The 15,924-nt window shown below is 35.6% G+C and overlaps 1 protein-coding gene across 1 annotated transcript in view; it reads left to right on the top strand.

Moving 5' to 3' along the window:
* ABI3BP (ABI family member 3 binding protein) overlaps positions 1-15,924 on the top strand; it is a gene marked incomplete at both ends in the record, with an annotated part of 205,924 nt that overhangs the window by 86,029 nt on the left and 103,971 nt on the right. Inside the window, 5 exon segments of the mRNA XM_084232643.1 lie at positions 1,102-1,283; positions 1,812-1,867; positions 10,408-10,456; positions 11,328-11,399; positions 12,146-12,238. Of these exon segments, the coding sequence (XP_084088769.1) occupies positions 1,102-1,283; positions 1,812-1,867; positions 10,408-10,456; positions 11,328-11,399; positions 12,146-12,238 (452 nt within the window).

The raw sequence follows: 15,924 nt of genomic DNA, 5'->3' as shown, positions 1-15,924 counted from the left end.
GGGAGCCAACGCACTATCATAAATAGTGTGTTGTCCTGTAAAGGTTGTTGTTCCTTTACAATGCGAGAATTATGTATAAGGATATATCTCATGTGAGTGTTTGAATATTTATGTAGAGGATATGAAACAATATTGTTCTGCACGTGTTATCAGTATTTTGCTTGTAAAATCTGGCTACATGAATACATGTCCCTCTGGCTCATTCATTTCTCCTAATTACATGCAGTAGTAATGAAATTCCGTGTCCTGACCTGCTTTGCTAAGTGAGATTGTTCAGAGCAGAGCTGGAGAAGTTTTTCTTTGCACTCCTGGTTCTGCCACTGCCACAGTGATAAAAGTCACTAGCTGGGTGACATTGGGCAAGATACGATCTTTTGAAAATCCATACATATTCACATAATTTGTAGGATTGATTTAATAATTTCCACCACTTGATGTTTTTGTGACAATTAAATGATGTGATATGTGAAACCTAGCATGTGATAAAAGAACAAAAATATTATGGTTGAGATTATCATTACTTTGCCATTTTTATGGTAAATATGAAACTAAGCAAATGTGTAATGGTGATCTTTATGTTGTTTTCTCATTGTACTGTTAGCTTACTTATTGGTTATGACTATTTTTATAAAGGTAGAAAATTTTACCCTTAAAATGTAGTCTTGGATACCTGCTAGCATCTCATGTTCCTCTTTTATAAAACTGAAAGATACTGTACACCTTCCACCAGGGAAAATGGCTTAAATCAATGCAGTTATGAGAATAAAATATCAAGTATTCATAAAATGATGCCTATCCTCTACTCTATGCATAATATCCATTGTTTTTCCATTTTAATTTTGCCAAGTAGCAAACAATAGAATGCAGGGGGCTGTAATTCTGTCAGACAATAATAACTACACTGCACAGTTCCCCTAATTTGCAATTAGTAATTAAAAGTGAAAGTGATCATTTTTTGCATGTTCTTTGCAAATTCTTAAAAAATCTAAATAGAGGCCAATACTAAATATAGTCTTCAGAGTATGGGAGTCATGATGTGCTTGAAATAATATTTTGAATCTCCTTGTGTTTTTAAAACATTAAATTTGGTTTATTCTGCAGATTGTATACAATTCGCTATAGAGAAAAGGATAAGGAAAAGAAATGGGTTTTTCAACTCTGCCCAGCCACTGAAACAATTGTAGACAATCTAAAGCCCAATACAGTTTATGAGTTTGGAGTGAAAGATAACATAGAAGGTGGAATTTGGAGTAAGATTTTCAACCACAAGACTATTGTTGGAAGTAAGTACCTGAAACTGTTTCGGTAAGCTTTCTTCAATTTATTTTCCCTAATTCTCAAAGTTTTAATTTTGTTATTGGTTGTATAATGTGAGATAATTCCCAACTCTAATACTTGAGAAAATACAAAGTGAACAAAATTGATTGAATATTGACATTTCAAAGTATTTAATTATGAGTATTTTTTAAAAGTGATATTTACATTAGTAAAAATTCATTGGCCATTGCAAGCCATTTTAAAACAACCCTTGACTGGTTGAACACCAACTAAATCAAAAAACCAGTGATGTGAGCAAATGTTCAGAATGGAAATTTGGGCACATTTAGCGTTGGACATAAAGACATCAAGGAGTCCTGAGCTTATTTTCCTTTACCCCTTTATTCATTATTGGAATCAGTGTTTGAAATGATAGTAAATAAAGTAATATACCCAAGTTAGAGTAGTTATCTTCACAATGATTTAGATTCAGGAAAAAAGAGAATGGAGGAAGGAGATAATGTCACTTCCCTCTTGCTTTTTTTTTTTTTCAGGTAAAAACAAAGTTAATGGGAAAATCCAGAGTACCTCTGACCAAGTCCACACAGTGGTATGTATCAGATTATTTTTAAGAATTTTTTTAAAAAAATGTTTCTGCATTGTTTTTTTGAACAATAGTCCTGTTATGAGTTACGGAAACAGAATTAACTGACTAGGATGAGAGTCAGTTAAGTAGTTAATGGGTAAAGTAGTTAATGCCTTAGAAATTAGTCTTTTTCAGAAAGTGGATGCAGAAGGTATGTAATTAAGTCATCTTTAATTTGTCTAAAGCTCTAAAAATTCTCATAGTCAATACAGTTACTGTTAGTATTTCGGTATTCCAGGAATTCTGAAGTTATACTTGCTATCTCCCATCCTGTGGATTTTTTTTCACCCTAACTTTTCAAAAACAGACTGGTACCTGCTCTGGTTACATTGCTGCTGTCAAATCCTTCCCCTGTGTTCTATCAGTTTGTGTTTAAGAGCTAATGCTTTTCTAAATTAAAGCAACTACTAGTTTGGTTTCTTGAAATGCCCTGCCTGTCTTCTTTTCTCTTCCTCTCTTACCTATGATACTGTCAAATAAGACCAGTATAAAACCATTTATGGTCTACTCTTTTTTTAATTTATTTTATTTTTATATTCTCCATACAATTGCAACCCCCTTATTTTGACCCCAGTCTCTCCTTTCCCTGCCCCCCCATATGGTCTACTCTTAAAACTTAAGAACATTTTTTTATTTATATTTTTCTGATCACTGATAAGCAGTTCTTTCTTAATTTGTTTATTAGACATTTGCATTTTCCATCTAATGTCCCTTAATTTTAGTTCTTTGATTATTGGGCATCTCATTTTGTTATTGAATAAAGACTTTAGATTAGAGATCCTTCATGATATTATCTAAAACGACTTCTCAAATTTTATCAATTTTGTTTATAGGAACTTTTGAAATCGTCATTTCTGAAATTGGTTTAATCAAATTATTTGTCTTTTCCATTGCTCTCTACAATTGCATTATATTTTAGAAAGCCCTTCCCTATCCAGAGAATAGGCCAGTCCCCTGTTTTTTATTAATTTTATGAGTGTTTTGATTTTGTAAAAATTAAATTCTAAACTGTGTGGGTGTTGTTTTGCTATGTACTAAGGTTCTATGTTTGCTGTGTACTAAGGTTCTCTAGGTTATATATTCCCCCAAATCTTTAACCGGTTGACCTTGGACCAAATATTGAATTGTGCCACTCCTAAGGCTCCTTTGGCTTTGTTTCTCTTAAATTCAGCCACTATTGTGTAGGAAAGGTAAATCTGCTGTATCTCCAGGTAAGAGGTTTTTTCGTCCTCTTCTAGAACAATCCTAGGATTGTTCTATTTCCCATCCTTTGGCTGTTGTGCTTTATCTTGCACGTGACTTGAGGTCATTTCACTCCTTTTCAGAGATTTTATCTCCACACTTTATATTTCTTACTGCAGAATACTTTATTTAAGGTGAGCTAATCAGCAAGATCGGGAACGATGATAGACATTTTATTCCCAGGAAGTTTAATTTGTTTTTCACATAAGTAGCCATGACAAGAAGGGCCAGGAAGAAATTTCCTGAATTTATGACGCAGAGCCAGACATTTATCACTTCAAGCTGTGAGGTGGAGTCCCCCCCAGCTCCAGCCAGCTTTGATGAACTGTGGTTCAGAACTCTTGGTTATTTCCAAGGGAAAACCCAAATTGAGTGAAAAGATGTTTTAAGGCTTCTCTATCAAGCTTACTTCATTGTTACCTTTCAGACCACAGAAAAAATGTTTCATAAACTGACCTTTTGGCGGTGAGTATCTCTGAAACAAGGGAAAAATTTTAAAGGAACCCCTGAAGATTGTCTTTGATTTCTTATATGGCCACTTAAAATTGATTCTGAAAATAGATTTGATACTTTTGAGGTATATTTTAATCCAAAAAAGTCACTATTCAGATATTCATACCCATTTCTCATCAGACTGATTTTAAAAGGCAGTATTTCAGGAGATATGAAATTAAATCCAGATGGTTTGTTTTTAAGCCAAAACACATTTAAAAATGTCTTTATTCGTGTTTAGTTGCATACACCTATGCCTTATATGCTGCAGAAAACCCTTAACACCTTTCAAAAAGAGCTATTTAAGATGGAAAAACAATTTGATTATCAGGCTATAATTTTTTCAAAGATACTTTATATTAGGTTAAAAATTTGAATGGCAAGTACATCCCCACTTAGGCATTTGGTTACATTTTATTTTGTAATTCATGTCTTCATGCATTCAGGCATATGTCCTGCCAGCAGCCCCAGCACATTTGCGCCAAGGACAAGGACATGCCAAGAGTTCCTTTGGTTGCTTAGCATCTTCGTTCTACCAGTTGTTACAGCGTCACCCACTCAGTACCTGTAGAAAAATCAGAGAAAATATGCATGCATAGATAAAACCATGATTCTTTCCACATAAATTGTATCACTTGAGATTCATATCATTGAGGCAGGAAATGCACTTTTATCATGGTGATTTTGCTGTTTTGTCCATTTTTGAGGCTGTAGAACATATTTCTAATGAAGGTATTATATAAAAATTTGTTAATAAAAGAACCTAATTTTAATACATGATGTCTATATGTAAAAATAAACTTAATTATCTTATTTCACTAAATGAACAGTCATTTTGAAGTATAAAGCTTTAATTAACATTTTAAATTAAGTAATGCAAATTTCCTTAGATTCAGTGTTACCCTGAACAATGGCATGTATTTTCACCCTTCCACTTTTCCATCAGAAGTCCACACATCTCTTTTTAAGATTTCCTATTATCTTCAAAGAGAAATGGCACCAGTTTTCAGTGAGTTCAGTTTTCAGTGTTCAGTTTCAGTTTTCAGTGAGCTATCAGATAGTGAGTAGGGAGAAGTGCTGTCTCATCTTTGCCTGCATTGTTAGATTACGTGCAATGAATACATCAGATGTCACTCCATTCTTAGCAATCCTTGTCCTAAGCATAAATTCTAAAAATGTGTATCTTGGACAAATTATACCAAAGGCATATGTCTGATTCCTTCCTAGTTGATCAGAAATACAAGGACTTTCGCCAGTAGGATGCTAGATTCACTTTTAGCCAGATATTAGATTGACTAAGTATGTTTTGTAACTTTTGTTAGAACATCCTAAAAATGATGAAAACCAGGATGTAATATGCCAACGTTCTTGTGTTGTTTTGCCCTTGAGCCATTAAAATTAGATTGAGTACACCTTAGTCACTCCCCAAATGGACAGTTCCTCTTTAACTTGGGGCCAAAATTAAAGCAAAATCTACAATGTTGTACACCACCAAAAAAATGAGAAATGGACAAACCTGTAAAGAATAACTGCACAGAATAGCATTCTGGTATTACACAAATTTTATTAAAGTTAATTTTCCAAATAATGTCAGGAGTAAGTTTGTATAATCGGAGTGAACTGAAAGCCTTGTGGGCCTCCTACTGCTATGCTTATTTCTAGATGTACCCAGGATTTCCCCAACTAACTACACAGCAAACTGAATTTGTGTTCAGAGGCATTGCCTTATATCACTTCAGCATCCTTTCCCCATTAAATCGCACCAATTGGGCACTCAATTAAACTGTTGCCAGAGAAGTGGTAAAAGTAAATTTCGTTAGCCACTCAGCTATTCAGGTTATAAAACAACCTGGGTTCTTAAAGGAAAGGATATCTCAAAATTCAGGGAAAAAAAAATAACAGATCTCTTATAGGACTGGGAGGCGGAGTATATTTAATTACTTCCTGGCAGGTAGTAAGTGTTCAAAAATTGTTGCTGACTGAAGGGAGGGATGAAAGCTGAGGAAGCAGCTGGAATAGGAGTCAGCAAGATGCAGAAGAAAAAGAGATCTAGCAAGGAAACGGAATAAGAAAAGTGGTACCAGGGTGGTATTGGTGGGCAACAAAATTGTGCTGAGCCCACACCAGTGGGAGTGCAGGTCTTCCACTGCCTTGCCCCCCTGTCTCCATACTCTGCAGAGAGTCGTATACACATCGACAGATGCTCATGACAGCAAACTTGGAATGGCAAAGAAAATCTTTTTAAAATCACTTCAATTAAAAGGGGATTGTTACTTGTTAAACACTATTTACTTGGAAATGATCATTCATTCATTTCTCAAGAATCCAGATAGCTGATGTTTCCCTACACTTTCATAAAGAAGACACAGTAAAGGATTCACACTGTCGATTTCCTGTTAGGAATTTTAGAGTGTGTGCATAGACATTTGGGGCAGGAGGACATTCATGATATCCTTCCCCTTGCTCTTAATCTCAGTGCATCTTTGAACTGCAGATTAGGCAAGTGAGCAATTATCAGTCTAGAAATAATTGAAATTTTTTTTTTTTTACAATATGATACTTTTTTTAATTTTTTTTTAAAAAGATTTCTTTCTTTATACAAGCACTGGGTACAGTCAGAAGCATGGGAGGGTGAGAGACTTCACCAGAGTCAGAGCGGGGAACAGAACAGGCAGACTGACGAAGTACACCGCTGAGAGGAGCAGTGGGCGCGGCAGGAGAGGTCTGTCGCGCCATGTGGGACCCTCTCTGGGGGCCGGGGATCGAACCGGCACTGCAGAGGCTGTGGGCAGCTTTGCAGCTCAGCACTCAACCACTGCGCCACCAGGGGAGGCCCTACAGTATCATACTTTTTAAAAGAAGCCTTCATAATAAATTTAATTCAAGAAGTATAAAATTTTACACTGAAAACTGTAAGACACTGTTGAAAGAAATTAATGAAGACGTAACAGCCACTTCAAACATAGAACAGTTATGTAACTTTTTCTATATAGCACGTTGTCAGCATTTGGTATATTAATAGGGCTGTATAATGGCTGCACATAAAAATTCAAGTGCTACTAACAAAACCTTGCTTAGAAGTTGTTTATTGAAAATTATAATCTGATGTAAAAAACTTGTCATGTTCATATACACTACATCTATAACTATAGATTTCATTTTCTTCCAAGTCTGGAGTTTAATTCCAGTTATATTCTAAGTGTCTTGCTGAAATGGTACAATGAAGAGGAAAGTATTTCCTTCATCTGCCACAAAGCAGACATGTTCTACTAGCTCCAATTAAACACTAATGTGTTATAATTGCCTGATTGACAAAGTCTTTACTTCCTTGAACACAGGGATTATAGCTGAGTTATCATTTTCAGCTCCTTAACAGATCTGCAAATATTTTCTGTCATTCTCTGGGTTGTCTTTTTGTTTTCACATTCTTAAACATTAAACTTTTTAATTTTGAGGAAGTCCAATTTATCTATTTTTTCCCTCTGGATGCTTGTGCTTTTAGTGTCATATCCAAATTCTGAAAGCTGTATACCTTTAGTTTTGAAATTTAGGTCAATTTATATTTAATCTATTTGGAGTTAATTTTTGCATATGGTATGAGGTAGGAGTCCAACTTCATTCTTTTGCACTGTCCCAGCACCATTTTTTGAAAATACTATTTTTTCTTCATTGAATTCGTGGTACTGTAGTTGAAAAATCTAAGCATACAGATGTACAGGTTCATTTCTGCACACTTCAGTTTGCATTCTTTTTCATTGCTCTATATGCCTATCTATGTCAGTAATCCTAAATTACTTGCTCACTATTGCTTTGCAGTTTGAAATCAAGAAGTGTGAATCCTTTCGTTTTGTTCCTATTTTTCAGGAGTGTTTTGGTTATTCTGAATCTTTTGAATTTACAAATGAAATTTAAGACCAGCTTGTTTGTTTCTACAAAAAGAAAAATCCACTGGGATTTTGATTTAAAAAAAAAAGTTAAATCTATAAATAAATTTGAATATTCTGTCATCTTGACACTATAAAGGCTTCTAATCCATGAACATGAGATGTCTTTCCATTTATTTAGAAATAATTGAATTTTGCAGCTAAATGATTTTCCTATTTTTTGGCAGCACACATTGTACATATAGCCTTATCATTTTATTTTTTTTTATTTATTTTTTTTTTTTAGAGGCATGCTTTATTTATTTGTTTGCTGGTTTGTTTGCTTGTTTTGTTTATACAAGCACTGGGTACAGTCAGAAGTGCGGGAGGGAGGGTGAGAGAATTCACCAGAGCCAGAGCGGGGAGCAGAGCAGGCAGAAGGACCGAAGTACACTGCTGAGGGGAGCAGCGGGCGGCAGGAGAGGTCTGCACGCCATGTGGGACCCTCCTCCGGTGGCTGGGGAGCAGCCAGGGATCGAACCGGCGCCGCAGAGGCCGCGCGCAGTTTCGCAACCCAGCGCTCAACCGCTGCGCCACCGGGGAGGCCCAGCCTTATCATTTTAATAGAACATTGGTCTCTATATCAGTAAGATGAGAGAAGCTTTGTTCCATGCAAGTCATAATGGAATATTTTCCTTTTCTGCTTGTCAAAAAAAAAAAAAAAGTTTGCTTGAAATCAGCCATTACAGAAAGAAAATCAAAATTTGGGTAATGCAATTCAAAGGACATAAACATGTGGGCATTTCTGCTATAATGCCATGTGTCTGAAAAACTATATTCTGCAAAATTTGCAGTAAATAACTGGTAGGGTAGAGGACAAGTGATTTAAAAATATTTTGAACTATGGTCATAGCTCTAACAAAAACATTTAATAGTACCTGGAAAGGTAATGTGGTTCCTATTGCAGGTGGCTTCCATGTGACCAGAAATTGCCCCCTCGATCATTAAAAATAATACCTTCTATATGCTGACAGCCCTTTTGCTGAAGGAAACTAAAAGTCAGCATGAGACAGCAGTGTGATGTAACTCTGCCTTTCTGGGAAAGGCCTGTGTGCAAGCACTCGTGTTTAATTGTCTTAGGACAAAGATGTAAGAGGTCTTGCTGCTAGTGTGACATTAAAGCTGGGTTTTGTTTTTTTCCCCCTGCTGAAGGTTATTCTTCTACTGCTCTCCTCCCCTTGCCTAAAGAAAAACATGTATAAATTATATTTGCATCATTCCTATACCAACAGTGCATGAGCATGTGGTCACTGAATTGACTCTCAATAAAAATAACTTTTCTGGATTATAATGTATATCATGCATATTTTTCTACTTTATTAAATAGCTGTCAAAATTTCAAACCATAAATTATTTCTGCTCTTAGAAAATAAGGTTGTTTCACATAGTGGTTATAAACACCCTTATACATGAATAACCAATTATCTGTATCTCTGATTAATTCCTTAGGCTAGATTGCTATGGAGGGCATTACTGGGTAACCTGGTCCATTAGTGCTGCTACAGCAAAAATATTATAGACAGGGTGGTTTAAATAATAAACATTTATTTCTCACAATTCTGGATCCTGGGAAGTTCAAGATCAAGGCACACTGACTTCATAAGTTGCTGCCTTTTCCCTGTGTCCTCTCATGGTGGAAGGGTGGAGGGAGCTCTCTGGAGTCTCTTTTACAAGAGCACTAATCCTGTCCATCAGGTTTCCACCCTCATGACCTAATCACTTCCCAAAGATCCTGCCTCCAATGCCATCACACTGGGGATTAATTGTCAGCATATGAATTGGGGTTGGGGATACAAACGTCATTTTATAGCATGGGCACACAGGCACATACTCTTTTGCAAGAGTAATCTGATAATAGCAAACTTATTTTTTGTGTGGTTTTTAAACCTGAGGACCTTTATTTAAGAGGTAAAATAGCCAACAGTCAACTTGGTATTGTAGCCTTTCTTTGTTAAGGGCACACATATTGTTTATTAAAATGTTAGCATGTTGGTAAGTCTCTTGCTCACAGCTGTTAACTCCTATGTGTAAGTATCTCCCTTAAGCACATTCTGGATTATCAACACATCTGGTACTTGGCATATCTATGTCATGTATACAGGTTAAATCAAGTGCTGAAAAAAATTGATGTCATTCTTGCTTTTTAAACTCTATCATTCTTCTGTGTTTTTTCTACCCTTGTCCTAACCTGTCCCCAGGTCTTCCCCTTGACTGTTCCTTGGCCTCACAATTGAGTCCAGTCATAACTCCACTCTAAAGCTAATACTAACCTCTCCCCAGTTGAAGCCACTGCATTATGTCACAAGCTCCCATGGCACTTCAGGAGAGGGGAAATGTACTGGCTCCTGGAAGCTGTCCCTCTAATCCTAATTCTGAGGTGCTTTGTGCACTGTCCATCTGAGTCTCGGCTCCACTTTCCTGGGTGTGTGGTCTGCAGCAGCAGCAGTTGAGTATACTCACCTGCTTGATTTTAAAAAATAATACATAGCATAACTTCTTCTGTAAGAGTCAATATAAAGACAATTTGATGGGTTTATGTTTCAAATGAAATAAAAATAAACTAATATTCACTCCAGAGAACTTAGTTTCTTTTGCATTTCTAAGTTAACTAAATGAATGAGAGCTCTGAAGAAAATGATTCTGTCAAACCTTTGGACATTTGTGGGGAAAACCAGTGAGTCCAATAAATCAGAAGGAAGAGTACGTATTAAAGATCATTCCAGAAACTGTCAAGCCAGTGCCATAGGAGACATCTTTGGAGACAAGAAAGGGTACTTCTGGTTCTTTGATTCATTTTTTTTTTTAATGAACACTAACTCAAAGCTGATTTTCTTCCTCTCATTTCAGCCAGCATATGTCCCAAGGAAGATAATCCCAGTAACAATTATCAAGCAAGGTAATTTGTCTTAAGTCTGCTCTGGATAAATATTTAGACCCATTTTTAAGACCCTTTTTAAAATGTACTTTTTAAGTGAGATGATTTAACATAGCATATACTTTCTAATTTTTTTTCTGGTGATTTTCAGAAAAAGTTTGAAAAAGTTAGTATGGGGTAGTACATTAGAAGTTCATATTTTAGGTAATTTTAGCTCTTGTACCAATAGGCCATGTCTTTGACAAGTTAATTAGTTGGACAATTAGGACAAAGCAACCATAACAAGTATTAAATCAAGTTAAAACATGTGACTTTGCTCAGGATTAAGTTAGCATAGATGAAGAAAACCATTAATATTTGGATTATTGAACTGAAAACTGATTTAATAGTTACTTAGGGAAAGTAAAGATATTTAAGAAACTTAAACTATACCCAGTTTTGATTTTCAGTTATTCAAGTTATTAAAAATATTCCACTATTTCCAGAAAATTTCTTGGTAGATGATATTGGACATTAAAATAGTTCTTTATTTTAAGAAAACACAAGTATACTCTCAAAACAGGATCAGATATTAGAATTATTCAGATTCTTGCTGGATAATTGTCTCATTTTTGTGCTAGTTTTTCAACTTGGGTAAGCTGTAGGGAGTAGATTTGAGGAAGGAAATTTTCAAGCTCATTAGAACGGAACACTTTAGAGGAATAGTCTTTCATTACTTAAAGGTGTTAATGGAAGAAGTGCTTTCTAGTGCTTATGTTGGCTGTGTCATCAGCTACATGAGCTGCTTTCTGTTGGTTGATGAAGTTAGATCAGGGTTTTCCTTCACATTTTGAGCTTCTTACCACTTCCTATTTTCTTCCATCAAATATTGTGGTTTCTTTTATTTCAACAGTGATTCAGAATGTCACTCACAGAGCTTCAACTAAATCCTCAGATAAGATTCCCTTTGGAGGAACTATTCTAGGTGAGTGTCTTCAAATTTTACACCTAGATTAAGCAAATCAGAATGTTTTTTATCATAGACCCTTAAGAAATTTTGTACTGTAAGCAGATTTGTTAAATCGGTATCAGTTCATTTCCTTTCAGTGTGTAGCATCCTGGCTTGTCTGTTCTGGGCTAGGAGTGGACAGATGCTACCTCTGGCATGATGTGCTAGGGATACAGATCTGCCCTTGCCTGATGGAAAAGGAGCCCATCCTCCCTGCTCCACAGCATTAATGGAGTTATGAGAGTCTTTCTCATATTGAACTGCTCTTTTAAAATAAATAATAAGGGGTTTTGTTTACTACCCATCTTAAGTAGACATTTTGTAATCTTTGAGTCTTTGGATCAAAAGCCAGAGGATTTTAGTAGTTCAGTACTGAATAGGAACAGTTTCTGTATAAAAGGTGCAATCATTTTTCCCAAACTTTTTTATATTTATTTTATATATTTATATCATTTTTCATTTTTGCACAATGTATGCATTTTCATCTTGGTTATATTCCCCATACAATTCCCACCCCCCTTATTTTGACCTTAATCCCTTCCCCCCACCCCTTGTAGTGTGTCTCTGTTTTATAGTTGCTTATTGATTTTGATTTTTAGGTGTAGGTTAAAATTAACTAAACAAAATAAATGCTAAGCTTCATAGTCTCTGGTATCTGATGTTTTTTGCTTTATTTTATATCATGAAGCTTTTTCCTCTTACTTGTTTCTGTTTTCTTGCAGTTCACCTTATTATTCCTGGTCTTAATGAAACCACCATAAAACTTCCCACATCCATGATGGTTGATATTTCGGATGCAATCAAGACACAATTAGGTAAGCAGCAAAGGTTCTATATTTGAACTTGGTGATGACAGATTACTAGCACTGATATTCTTAGGACATCCAAAGAATCTTGCAAATGAGCTGTTTGGAGATTGAAAGTAATGAGAAGGAACAGGGATGCACGCTGTTGATGTAAGATGTACAACCCTGTGGAACACAATATGATAATTGCTCAATAAATGAAAAATAAAATTACTAGTCCCATAAGTGGATTCCCGGAAGCAATTCCACTTATGGATATATACCCAAAAGAATTGAAAGCAGGGAATCGAAGAAATATTTGTACACCCATGTTCACAGCATTATTCACAGTAGCATGAAAGCAACTTGTCATTGAGAGATGAGTAGACATATAAAATGGGGTATGTACATATGATGGAATATTGTTTAGTCTTAAAAAGGAAGGAAATTCTGACGAATGCTGCAATATAGATGATCCATGGGGACAGTAGGATAAATGAAAAGTCAGTCACAAAAAGATACAGTATGATCCCACTTAATGAAGTACTTAGTTCCATCAGATTCATAGAGAAAGAAAGTAGGATGGTGCATGCCAGGGACTGGAGTGAGTGGGTCTAGGAAGTTGCTATTTAATTAGTACGAGTTTCATTTTTATAATATGAGAAGAGTTCTGGAAATGGAGGGTGATGATGGTTGCACAGCATTAGGAATGTGCTTAATACCAGTGAACTGTACACTAAAAAATGATTAAGATGGTTAATGTTATGCAATATATATTATCACAATGGAAAAAATAACCTGTAAGGGACAGGGACATTGGAGCATTGGAGGTATTCATATAAATCACATTCATTAGGGAAATACTTTGTTACTATAAAATATATTTATGAAAGAAGAGGGAAATTTGCCAAATTATCCAAATTGTTTATATAATTGTAAATTTTCAAATACAGTAATTGTTCTAAATTATACTTATTAAATTAAGATATCAAGAGTCCAATATATATTTTCCATGAAAATTGATGTAAAAATTTCTGCTAGAATTATATACTTGAGACTGTTACTACTACTTCCTTCTAGAAAGAACCTAATATGATTTTAGTGTTTTTAAAATCATAAAACATAACAATTTGAAAAAAATAAGTGGGATATGTTAATGGCTGCATTTGGGAGTCAAATTAGGATGTGATGTCTTTCTATAGCAGTGGATCTCAGAAAGCCTCAGGAGCCCTGGAGGGCTTGTGAACAACAGACTTGCAGGCCCACAGCCCCATAGTTGCTGACTAAGTAGGTCTGGGATGGGGCCTGAGACTTCGAAATTTACTAGTTCCCAGGTGATAACTGACACTGCTGGTCCAGTGCCCACACTTTTGCCAGCCACCCTCTAAAGTCCCTGGACAGTGTCGTGGGCTGTTGACAAAGATAGGAGTCAGCATAGTGGGGTGGAAATTGAAGGAGACTTTCAAGTGCAGAAACCTCAGTGAACCAGGGTTGGGATCAGAGCTGAGGATTCCAGCACCCCTTATTCTCTGTCCCCAGAGCCTAGATGCTTTGCCCTGTGCCTGGAAAGACTTGTTTGGAAAAAGAAAAAAAGGAACCTGCTAATCTCTTACTGATTTGGTCCCAAATCCATCTGTCAGAATTACAAAAACCATGGTCTATGAAGGAGACCAAAATCAAGCAGAGTTTTTTCTCAAACTATTGCTGTCAGTTTGAAACTGGAAGGTGTTTTGTTGCTTTGTCCTTACTCTTGAGTGATGTTTCTGAAATGTGATTTTCCAAAGTTCCTGAGGCTACGTTAATATCAATTCAGCCTTTTTGTCTTCTTTAATTTAGAGAATTGAACGATAGATTATTTTGCTTTTGCTTTGGTCTCTTGATATTTGCTAACGCTTCTGAATTGAGTGTGATTTTAATGAGGAAAAATTAAATGCAAAAAGCAAACATCCTTTTTTCTGGGGAAACACCTCTCTGAAAGTTCTTATGCATGGAAAAGATTGATAGTATATTTGAAAATGTCCATTAAATTCAAGTTAAATCTTACCCACCAAATGTACCATCTTCACAGACTGTTTATAAAATCACATTTTAAATTTACTGTTTATATAATGAGTATGAGCATAAATAATTCTTTATACTACCAAGGGAGAAATAAACATTCTTGAAAAAATTTATCACAGCAATTTGGAAAAGTCCCATTCCTTAAGGGGGTAAGTCCTAAGACTAATACCCTCATTCCAGCAGAGTCTATCATAGAACCAGTAAATTAATTGCTTTTGTTCACTTGGCGTGAATAATAAGATAAGTAAACAAGAAAGCAAGTATTCCACACACATCTCCAAGGGACATAGGAAGAGTTTGCCAAAGCCAGGATTAACCATGCCAAAAATTAAAGGAAACAACTGTGCTGGGGGGGGTGGGGGGCGGAACTATACAGGAAAATGAGAGCAAAAAGAATTTCTTGGATTTAGGCTATGATCTGATAGCATTTTACTTTGCTATTACCAAGATTGCAGTTGAACATAAACAGCGTAGGTAAATGCCCATGGCTTGATAGGAGACTGAAAAGTTCCCCCATTCAAATAAATCTCACATCTACCAATTTCTCTGACACCTGAAGTGCCATATTTAGAACTATAATATGCCCATATAAAGAATTAGTGATGTATAAAAAGTATGACTATCTCTTGGAAGATAGTTTACCATTTTTTTCTTCATTAACAGCCTAATATAAGTTATCACGATTGCCAGCTAAGGGCATGTTTTGAATATAAAGCACTGAAGCAAAGCCAAAGAGTCTAAGATCCAGAGGCTAAAAAAATAAGAGGTCCTAGTCAGTCAGGAAGTTACAGAGCTATTAATTAGGCAGAGAAGAGGGATTTGCAAGGTATCCTGAGAGAGAACAATGTGGAAAAAGAAACATTAAAGGAAAACGGTATAATCCTCCACTTCAAAGAAAAAAACTCTTTCTCTAGCACATGCAAAAAAATAACAGAACTAGAGCTCATAAGAATTTGCAATTTGACTTCTCTTCATTCTAAATTTTTTTAAAATAGAATTTATAAAATTATACTAGGCATTTTTTTTTTTTAGTTATTCGAGTCCCTTTATGTTCTGCCCAATTAATTTGAACAATGGCAGTAAGCATTATGTTGCGTGAACATGCAGTGCTTGACTATTGGCTGCATGTTAATCATGTGCTTGACTATTGGCTGCATATACACTAGCCCTGAGACATTATTTCTAGCTTTTAAAATACTCCTGAAAATAATTAGCTCTATGTAGTAATAGATTGTATGCTGTCATAATACAGATTACAAACTTTTTTGCTTTTATCAACATTATGAAAAGGATGACTTTTATCATTATCTTTAAGGTCCCTTACATGTAAATATTTTGTGTCCTTGTTAATGAAAAAGAAGAAAATATCCTTTAACAACAGTGATGTGAACTGTGATGTGAACTGTCAGATGCAAAATTTGCATCTGGAACTTTGAGACCCATTTTGATCACTAGTTCTCAACAGGGGGCAGTTTTGTCCCTTGGCCTACTTGATGTCTAGAGACATTTTGGTTGTCAAAACTGTGGAAATGTTGTTGGAATCCAGTGGGTAAAGGCCAGAGATACTATTAAACATCCTACAGCACACAGCATAGGCCACCACAACAAAGATTTATACAGCCCGAATTGTCAGTAAGTGCCAAAACCCATTTTGT

Source organism: Talpa europaea (assembly GCF_964194135.1).
Source record: "Talpa europaea genome assembly, chromosome: 4".
Lineage (NCBI taxonomy): Eukaryota > Metazoa > Chordata > Mammalia > Eulipotyphla > Talpidae > Talpa > Talpa europaea.
The sequence above is the reverse complement of the archived record's forward strand: the minus strand, read 5'-3'. Positions and strand labels throughout refer to the sequence as shown.